Source organism: Salvia miltiorrhiza, chromosome 5, assembly GCF_028751815.1.
Source record: "Salvia miltiorrhiza cultivar Shanhuang (shh) chromosome 5, IMPLAD_Smil_shh, whole genome shotgun sequence".
In the NCBI taxonomy this organism is placed as follows: Eukaryota; Viridiplantae; Streptophyta; class Magnoliopsida; order Lamiales; family Lamiaceae; genus Salvia; species Salvia miltiorrhiza.
This window is the reverse complement of record NC_080391.1, coordinates 9763341-9774181: the sequence shown is the minus strand read 5'-3', so window position 1 is coordinate 9774181 and position 10841 is coordinate 9763341. Positions and strand designations below refer to the sequence as shown.

General features: G+C 35.9%; 2 protein-coding genes and 2 long non-coding RNA genes across 4 annotated transcripts in view; 2 read left to right on the top strand and 2 right to left on the bottom strand.

Moving 5' to 3' along the window:
• Positions 1–10841, top strand: part of LOC130985853 (probable long-chain-alcohol O-fatty-acyltransferase 5) — a 266259-nt gene that overhangs the window by 39351 nt on the left and 216067 nt on the right. The gene's annotated exons all lie outside the window — the stretch shown is intronic.
• LOC130985860 (uncharacterized) lies at positions 720–2036 on the top strand. Its single transcript, XM_057909025.1, has 2 exons — positions 720–859; positions 1295–2036. Exons 1-2 carry the CDS (start codon positions 841–843, stop codon positions 1849–1851), a joined length of 576 nt encoding a protein of 191 aa, XP_057765008.1. The 5' UTR covers positions 720–840; the 3' UTR covers positions 1852–2036.
• Positions 745–6352, bottom strand: LOC130985868 (uncharacterized). The gene is made up of 3 exons (XR_009089107.1): positions 6077–6352; positions 5411–5508; positions 745–887 (listed from the first exon to the last, which is right to left on the bottom strand). It is a non-coding gene; the product is annotated as an uncharacterized LOC130985868 (long non-coding RNA).
• LOC130985867 (uncharacterized) lies at positions 2457–3929 on the bottom strand. The gene is made up of 2 exons (XR_009089106.1): positions 3472–3929; positions 2457–3035 (listed from the first exon to the last, which is right to left on the bottom strand). It is a non-coding gene; the product is annotated as an uncharacterized LOC130985867 (long non-coding RNA).

Sequence of the window (10841 nt, the reverse complement as noted above, 5' to 3'; positions counted from 1 at the left end):
GAAATTTTGGGGAATGTGAAGTTATTGATTAAACTTCTTACAACTGCCCACCTAATAATTTCTTGACATCTTTTATTCGTTCTCGTACCATACCAGGCCATGAAATTACAAAGAGTAAAATAATTAAATTTTATTTTTATTTGAAAAAATAAATTAAATAAATCAAAATCTTTTCTATTGAACTAGTTTGTGGGTGGCCACAATTAGAACGTCAATTCGTGCGATGTACGACGAATATCGAAATTAAATGATATATTTAAATAATAAAAATATATAAAATAAAATTTAAAAAAAAATAAATAAAAAATACTTCATCTGTCCCATAAGAGTGTATCACATATGGGATGACACGGGTTTTAAGAAAATGTTGATAGTTAATGTGTTGAGTAGAAACGAGTGGTTGTGGTTAAAAAGAGAAAGTGGGGGTCATGTCTCAAAGTGGAAATGATACACTCTTAGGCTATGTTTGGTGTCTGGTAATGGATTAGGCAATATAGTTTATTTTCGGCTACCTAATCTTGATTACAATGATATTAGTATGCTTTATTGTTGTTTGATTATTTAAATAGTTACATAACAATCTATTTTGGTTGGTTTGGTGAGCAGTAATAATAGCACGATTAAAGCTGAATAGATGATAAAATGACTAATATACCCACCCATTTTATTTGTCTTGGACCAGCGTATCCTTTTGGGGGGAGGTGGGAAGACCTACGAATATTTGAGGAAGAAGCAGCTACCATATTTTTCATTCTCGCGCCAAGAATAAGGGCTCTGGAATTTGGACAGTCGATTGGCATTTGCAGATTCAACTGAGGAGAAGAACACTAGCGCAAGAACATGAGTTCCGCGACACAAGGTGAACATTCTCGATCTTCTGAAATTTTCTGTTCTTGTTTGTAGCAGTCGCCGATTTATTTTTGATTGAATTTCTGAGACTTGTATTGTTTGACACGATTATGTTGGTATATATTATTTGCATTCCCATAGATGTTGATGGTTGCATCTAATGCGCCACAAATAGAGCGCATCTCGGCGAATTTTTTTCGATTTTCATAAAATATGTTGGATTTATGGAATATATGTCTCAAGCTTGTGTATTACTTGTCGCTGCATACTCAAATATTTTTTCTTATGGATAGTTGTAATTAATCAATAATTCATTGGGATTAGGTTTTGTGCAAATATCTTATGAATATTTTCTGTAAAATATAATGAGCCTCCTTGACAGCCTCTTGCTCTCTTGATAACTCATATAATTTGTGTACTTCTTGTTGGGGTTGATGGTTTGCAGATGGGAGCAACGGGTTTGTTCGTGGGGGTCGGGTAAACAAGACCGACAAGACTCGACGCAGTTGGTCTACTCAAGAGGAGGCAGTGCTGCTAGCGGCGTTGAAAGAATTGGTGGTGCAAGGATGGAAATCCGACAACGGATTTCGGCCAGGTTATTTGACTAAGTTGGAGGAGGCTATGAAAAAGGTATTCCCAACCACTGACTTGAAAGGGATGCCACATATAAACTCAAAAACCACGACATGGAAGAAGCAATACTATTCGCTAACGCAAATATTGGGGAATACTGGGGTGGGCTTCAATGTGAATGGCATGCATATGGTGGATTGTAATGACGAGCAATGGGAGCAAATCATCAAGGTTAGTAGGTGTTCATATTGTAATATTAAATTCAGGTTGTACAAGAGTGTACCGATCGGTCTCCGGGATATTGCAAAGATACTTGAAACTCACGTAACGATCTCGGAGAAACTCAACGCGTTCCTCGACGTCTCCGAAAGTAAAATTAGCATTAAACTTTGCGTTGAGTGTCTTCATGGCGAAGATGAGAGCGGGTGATGGCAAATGGGTCGGTGATGGCAAATGGGCCGATGCTGGCTTACATTCACCGACCATGTGTATCAAACATTTGAGTAAGACGTCGTCTTTCTTTGCATCCCAGTTGTGGATGTAAAGAAATGACGACTGAGGAGCAATCTCCGGGAGCGGCATCGAGTTGGACTTGGTGAAATTTTCCTTAGGATTTTCTTTTCGAAACTGAAATGCAGTAGCTTGTGATGGAGCAAATTTGGTTCCATTGTGCACGCATTTTATAGAGCTGCATGTGTTCCTATGAGTTAATGTATCTTTAAAATTGGGTAGTTGGTAGAAGGATTGAAGTATACATGTCAGATGCTCATAACTACAACACCACCTGCCAATTTTGAAATGCTCAATTTATTCTCATTTTCTTTGGGTAATCAACAATAAAAAAAATAAAAAAAATGTTGTAGCAGGTCTAAATTAATTGTGCACCGCCATATATGAATATTAAATGCATGTTCCAGCACCTGATTTCAACACTAGCATAAAAAGTTGTTTAAAATGACCATAGAATTAATGGCATAAATATTGCAGCATATATAAGTCAACTAGTATTTAATAAATATTACATTCTCAATAAGTTCAACATAACAGCAAAATTGCTGTTCACACGCTAGAATCATTCATTCCCAAGAGGTTCAACATCTAAGTAAAGTTGCAACATCACAATAAAACGATTTCAGCAGTCTTAACAGTAAACAACATCAGCAAAAAAATAAAAAACATAGCCTACGTCCGATAAACTATCAAACCTCCCTTACGATGTCTTGCCAAAGAAAAAACCTAAAGCTAGCAACAGTATGGACATGGCCAAGATTGCAGTGTGGAGTTCAAGATAACCACGAGGAGATTGCATGACATTCCCATGGTCATTCAGGCCTCGGTCAGATTCTAATGCAGTGGTTGTTGACGATTGAGATGGAAAACCACGCTGATAGGGGGGCCTTCGAGAACCGGCATACGGGGAAGTCTGGCGCATAGCGTATCCGTGGTATTCATCGTACCAAAAGAAACCCTTGTCATGGGTGCCTCCCAACGGGCATTTGTAATACCAGCGGCCCGGATTCCTTGCTTTCTCGGAGGCACACAACAGATTCATATGACCATTTCCACAGCTGCATAGAGGGGTAGGTGTTGATGTCTCAGACGCGGCGTCCATCCTACAACACCAATGTATAGTATTTTAGTATTTTGACATGAGTAGCATAGAAATTGATAGAAAACTTATATGGCCATGACAAGCAGCATCGCAGCAAGATCAGATAAATATTAACAAGGGAATTAGCAAGAAACCACTAGAGACTACTATATTCATTGTAAAAATCAACAAGATTTTAAATTTTATTCACATCAATATCATCAACAGCTGAGATAAGGATTTCTTATGAATTAAAAAAATATTACAATTGTCGAAATCGAACACAATTAAATGGAATTTTATCATATAAACCCAACATCATCAAAATCACAGCTGAACACAAGCAAATTAGAGATAGATGTCACCAAGAACTTGCTGCAACAGTTTAAAGACGAATTAACATGCAACATTCTAAAGAGAACACCTTAAATGAATGTAAAAATTATTGCAATCGTCACCTAATGATTATTCAAGTATTGAAGCCACATCCCCTCCGCCAATTCATCCCTTGCGGCATTCCATTGGGGAGAAGACTCGACCGTGGCAATGAACTCGTCATGATCGGCTTCAAGGCCATGAGCATTACTATTTGCCATCGCATCAAATTCCTCTTCTATTGGATCGACCGGCATTTGCATTCGAATAAAATTATGAAGTAAAAATGTTGCCATTATTAACCTATTTTGGACCTTAATTGGGTAGAACGTGGTGGACCGTAGAATACCCCACCGCATTTTCATAATTCCAAATGCTCTCTCAATCACATTCCTCGCCTTACTATGCCTCAGGTTAAATAACTCCTCCTTGTTTTGGGGCCTGGCAGCAGTGGGACCCCACTCCTTCAGGTGGTATCTAACGCCCTTGTAAGGCGTTAGAAAACCATCACTATTTGCGTAACCGTTGTCACACAAATAGTAATTTCCTGTTGAAGCCCCAACAAACCAAAACAAAAGAGTAATTTAGGTAAACTTTGATAAATAATCCACGTAAACACAAACGCTATTCGAATTAAAGAGCAAATAATTGGCATTACCCTTTGGCACTTTAAGACCGTGGGGTCTACTTATGGCATCCCTTAATATCCTAGAATCTGCAGCAGAGCCTTCCCAACCGGAAAGAACGTAGACAAACTTCAAGTTTCGGTCACATACACCTAACACATTCGTGGATATCTGTCCTTTCCTTGTCCTATAGCGTGCTTGGTCGTTAGTGCTCACCATCACATTAACATAGGTGCCGTCTATAGCTCCTAGACAACCCTAAGTTGAAGAGAGACATTTAAAAACGAGTTAGTGCTAATAAAATTTATGATCATACTTACTAGAATAACTACAAGGCTGCCCTACATACCTTAAACCACTGCCACCGGCCATCTGTACAGTCATTGGACACAGCTTCCGGTTTTGATAAAAAAATTTCGTGTATCTTCAATATTGCTCATAACACGGCATGTACGTAGCGCGATATGGTTTGCCCAGAACGACAAAAATCAAATCTTACAACTCTATTTTTCTTGTGATGTGCTAAGACAGACAAGAAAATGGCTACTTGTTCCTCCACACTCACGTAATCACCATCAACTAAGCCTCCCAAACCCCGTAAAATGGTGCACAGCCGCCCGAAGGTATTACGATCCATTCGCAAGTTCGCGATGCAATCGACATCATTGACACTTATCAGCCTACTTAAATGTTTTATTTGGTCCGGCATTCTACTTATCATCCCATATTTTCGTGATCCAAACCCACGTTTTCTTTTTCTTGAGCTAGACTTGATAAAATATGTAATTTCTATAACCAACTGCATTATATGCTGAAGCATTATTTCTTGCAATAGCAAGAACAAGATATCGGACATACGGGGACGTACACGGCCAGGCATCTAAAATAGAAACAATAAGAGATAATTATAACTTATATTCACTGCATTTCACCACCATGGCAGATTTATTTAAATTAATTTCAGTTTGAGCAAGTGATGGCAGAAACAAAACGAACCATGAACATATCATCAATCAAAATGTAACTGCAACAAGTGTCGTACACCAAGAGACAATTATAACTTATATTAATTGCATTACCAGGCACTATGTCAGATTTTATGCCAAACAAGCCATTCAACAACCAATCAATAATTCATCACCACATTAAACTGTACTACCGAGAAAAAAATCCCAATAAGCAAATATTTTCTCATAAAAAAAAAAAAGAATATGTCATGCATATCAGGAAGAGATACTATTCAGCCACAATAGGCACTCCGTTAATTCTTTCAGAAATAATATTATGTTATTGTTTATACATGCATCGATCGTCAATTTGATAGTTTAAAAGCATATACAACGAGTGTGATTTATATATATCCCTAGAGATAACAAGCAATCGGACAAGCACTAACCTTGGTCTGTTCACAAAGCCTTCGACGTGGAGACTGAGGCTGCTTTCGGATGAGCGTAGCGACCAGAAATACGGACAAGAAATCCCAAAGTGTTTTGGCTACCAAAAACACCGTTAAAACATATGTTCAGACCACGGACCAGAAATCCCAAAGTATAAACTTTACCAAATTCACATAATAAAATATTGGCGAATATGTCAATACAGAGTAAAACTTCAGTTTGAAGACAAATTAGGAGAAAAAAAGGCATATTAAATAGGGCGAAGCAAATCACAGCAAATCGAGTTGTTCCTAAATCAAAACAGCATAGCCTTAGTTCAGCAAATCGCATTGTCCCTAATCGTAGCATCAATAGACAAGAAACTGATTTGAAGCATCAATAAACAGTTGTGCTGGGTATCACAATTTTACCCAACTCAAGATTCAAATCGAAGCATTCAATCAAGTGGTACACAATCGAATATCGAAGCAAATCGATGGCTGGAAAATATTATTGAACAAAACACAACCCAACTCACGATTCTTACAACTGCACGGATCAAAATAAAACCCTAGAATTAGTTCTTTCGTGAGAGAAATGGCGTGAGAGAAATGGAGAGAAAAAAAACATATCTGCGTAAGAAAAAAAACCAGTAATGAAGTGAAATGGCGTGAGAGAAATCTTACCCTAAAATTGATTCTTCGTCGAACACCGCAGGTAGACGGACGAAAAATGGAGATTTCGAAGCGGGAGAAGTTTTGATGAAAGAGAATGACAAAATAGAGGGCAAATATGGCAACGGGAAATCAAGATAAAGTGATGGCTTCCGTAACCGAAGGGGGGCGAGGGATTCACAGTCGGGACAAATCTGTATTATTTTGGCCGGGCCCTTGAGTTTTCCAGGGCCGCCCATGAAGCGCACAAAAACACCAAACACACACATAAAGCCCGATTAGTAAGCTAATACTGTGTGTACTAAGACACCAAACATAGCCTTATAGGACGGACAAAAATGAAAAATGTGATACACTCTTACGAGATGGAGGTAGTATGTTTTAATAATAAAATAAAATAAAATTATCCACATCAATTACTCAATAAAATATTGAATTTGAAATGTATATTTTCAACTTTGTATAAAGTATAATGATAATTATAGTTATTAAATAAATTAAAATTATTTGATAATTAAAATTAACATTACACATCATCATCACCATCATCATCATTATTATTATTATTATTATAGAGTACTAAGCGTCATAATAAATAAATTAATATTTTCATACATAAATATAAATAAAAAGTTATAAAATGTTAGTGAAGAGAGAGAAAATAAAATAATTTTAATTTTTTTCATAATTTATTCATTTTAACTTCATTTTTGATGATTTTTATACCATATTAAAGATATTTTCACGAACTTAAATAAATATAAATAAAAAGTTGTAAAATGTTAATGAAGAGAGAGGAAAAAAAATAATTTTAATTTTTTTTTCATAATTTATTCATTTTAACTTCATTTTTGATGATTTTTTATACCATATTAAAGATATTTTCACGAATTTAAATTTAAGATATACTGTATTAAGTATTCTTTCATGACTTAAATTTGATGATGTTTAAAAAAATTAAAGAAAAAAATGGAGAGAAAAATAGTAAAAAAATTAGTGAAAGAAGAGAGAGAAAAATTGAGGGAAAAGTTGGAGGGAAAAAACTCCTCTTTTATATATTATATAGATATAGATGTGACTATAGATTTAAGGGTCAGAATTTAAAGTACCACTTTCATAAAATGTCTATGAAAAATACCCACCCATATAATATAGTATCTTACAAAACTACCCAAAGCACAATTGATGTTGATAGGTTTGCATGAATTTTTGTAAAAGTTCTTATACTTTTCTTACACAAGTACAATTGTGTAAGAAAATGTGTAAGATAGGTAGTTAAAAATGCACAAAATCTGATAAATGTGCAATTATTGTAAAGCCATGTGACCTTGTAAGCCTAAAATGCCCTAAATTTGAAAATAATGAAGATACGTTTTTGTATAATAAAACAGTAATACGAGGGCCTAAAGATTCTAATTTAAGTATATTTGGAATCACAAAAAAATTCTGAACCTAATTCATAAATAGCTGCCAGTAAACCATAGCCGCGTCCCGGCGGCTATTGTGAGCTATTTTATGTTTTACTGGCGGCTATTTTATCCATTAGGTGCAGAATTATTTTTTTTGATTCGCAATATACTTAAATTTGAATTTTTCAGCTCTTGTACTACTGTTTTATTATACACAAACGTATCCTCATTTTGTATTTCTTTTTTTAAAATATATTTTCTGAAGTAGAAGTACATAATAGAGAAGGAGATTGACAAATTTGGTTTATTGTGGGGTAATAAGTCTCAATTTTTTGATTTTATTTGATTTAACATGAATTAATATAGCTTAACACATAAAATAATATAAAATGTTGGATAAAAAACGTTCTAAACTCATATATTATGAAACAATAAAACATTAGAGAGCTTACCACCTACGTAGCCGCCAGAAACTAGTATCCGAAAGCAGTAGCCACGTGTAAGAAATCCTTAGCGGCTACAGCCAGCAGCTAATTTTTACTGGCGGCTTCTTATACCATTTCATTCATAATTGTTTTTTATATCACAATATACATAAATTTTAGTATTTATTAGACTTCATATTAATGTTTGTTGTATTTTTTTAAAATTTGAAGACCTAAGTCTAAGTCATGCGTGATTGGACAATTCAAACGGCTATGAGGAAGCTTTATAGGGTGGGAATCTACAGGCTTTGCAGCAAATTCACGGATATTGGAATTTGAAAGCATGAATTGAGCGGGCACGGCTTTTGTGGGATTTCTTTGACCACAAAATGAAGATTTGATAAGGCCTAAATTGGGTAGGGCTCATTAACACTATATTTTATGTTAAATTAGGGTGTTGGGGTCTCATGTAGCCGCACTATCAAAGGAAACGGCTACAATTTGAGAGAGAGAGAGAGGAAGGAATAGACGGCAATTGAGGGATGAAGGAATATACGCCATTTTCGCCGACAAGGCAAGGTTTCGTGTTTTTCTATGCAATTTTTTGTCGAAAATAATGGTCATGTTTTAACTTCTAATATTGTGTTATGAAATTTGAAGTGTTTTTGGGACAATTCACGGCTATTGTTTGTTCTTCTTCAAAACCATTCACGTCATGGCTTCTTCTTCAAACCAAGTAAGTATACTACATTTTTAAGTATTATTTGGTATATGTTTGGTGATACATCGGTGTATATGTTAGATGAGTTTATTTGTTATTTGTTTTATATATGTTAGATTTTGATTTAGATATAGTATCGAATTTTTATATGTTTGGTATAGTATTGAATTTTGATTTAGATATATAGTATTTATTTTTTATTTCGTATATGTTAAATTTATTTATATGATTCGAATTTTTATATGTTTTGTATAGTATTAAATTTTGATTTAGATATATACTAGTATTTAATTTTTATTTCGTATATGTTAGATTTATTTATATGTTTCGTATATATTAGATATAGTGTAGTTGAGTGTTGTTAGAATTTTTATTTCGTATTGTATTGTGTATAGATTTTTTATTTAAATATATGTTCTCCAGTGTTAGATATAGTGTAGTTTAGTATAGTTTGAGTGTTGTTAGAATTTTTATTTAGTTGAAGCATATTTAGATATATTTAATCGTTTATTTAGATCATTAGGTGGTTATTACTGTATTACGCATAAAATAATAACGTTTTTTAGGTTATTCAGAATTTAAAAATTTATTACATATTGATAAAAATTATAGAACCACATTTAACCTAGTAGTCGCCAGTAATTAATTATTTTAAGCAACCCGGCGGCTACTGCTTAAAACAATTAATTACTGGCGGCTACTGGGTTAATTGTGGTTCTATAATTTTTTAATCATGTTTCTAGTGATTTAATAATTAATTATGCATTATTATTAGTTGATGTTTGTTAATTCATTATGTTTTGTAAATTGAGTTATTTTTTGTATTGAATAGGTCCCTTATTCGAGGCCCGAGACGATCAATCGTCCAACTACTCAGATCAGTACGTACTACAATATTAAGTACATGTCGACAGTAGCAGGGAGACTAAAGGACATTGGGGGTGTTGCACTGGAGAACACGTGCTTTGGTATGTTGTTGGATTGGGCGCGGGGCTAGAAGTGCAACATTGCATTGCACCATATTGTCTCTCGTCATCTTAAGATTAGAGCCGACGACACGGATGAGGACATGTGGTTCTACATCAACGGGATGAGGGTTTCCTTTACTCCGAGAGATTTCGCTCTCGTGACAGGATTGCCCTTTGGGGATGATCCTTTTGATACTTTGGGTGAGCACGATCTGAGCCTGGTTGTAGCGTTTAAACGATTTTGCCACGGGCAGCATATGACAGTGCGGGCGTTGAGCGATAAATATTTTGACCCGGTCCATCGAGTGGTGGACCCCGACGGTGGGTTATACCTCTGTGTGGCCCACTTGTTGGTGCTACACGCATTTGTTTTGGGAGTGGACTTGTGACGACCTGTGCAGTCCTAGACTTGGGCTTTAGTGGAGGACTTGACAGCTTTTTCCAGATTTTCTTGGGGATCGTGCGCGTATAGGTGCTTGAACTACAGGTTGAAGAAAACCGTAGTTAAAATTGAAAAAATCAAGTACCACTTCTACGGTCCTTCTTGGGCCCTATTCGTTTAGGGTCTTGAGGTTATTCCCGGCTTGGCCAAAGCCGTAGCCATATGTAAGCGGGGATATACCCTAGATTCAAGAGGTGAACGTTCGTGAAGAGCAACACAGAACAATTACAGCCTTTATTTGAGACAGAGGTAATAATTTACATGTTTATTTGTTAATATTATTTTATTTTATGAATATTAATGTTTAAATACATATTTTGTTATTCTAGGCCAACGGGATTTGGGAGATGAGACCTGATGAGTACGAGGCCACGACGCATTACTGGCTATCGGTGGCAGGCGTCAATAATGATTTAAGGGTTCAATTTCCAGGTCCGGGAGTCTTCGGTCATAGGCAGGCTCGTGTGCGCTATAGTGGTGGGGACCACAAGGTCCACAACGAGCTTCTATTGAGCATGTCGAATGGCGTTGCAGTTCGAGGCAGGATCGTGGCAAGCGCCCGAGAGGGCAAGTAGTGGACACCTCATCGAGCAGCAGCCATCACGATCAGAGCGGGAAAGATCACCCCATAGATTCTGGTCGAAGGTCTCACAGTCACAGAGCCCCGAGGCCTAGGTACGGGGAGGAGAGTAGTGCTCCTGCGCCATCACAGTGGAGCGAGCAGGATTGGCAGCGCATGTAACAATCATATATTATAATATATATATATATATATATATATATATATATATATCTATATTAATTTTTAATGA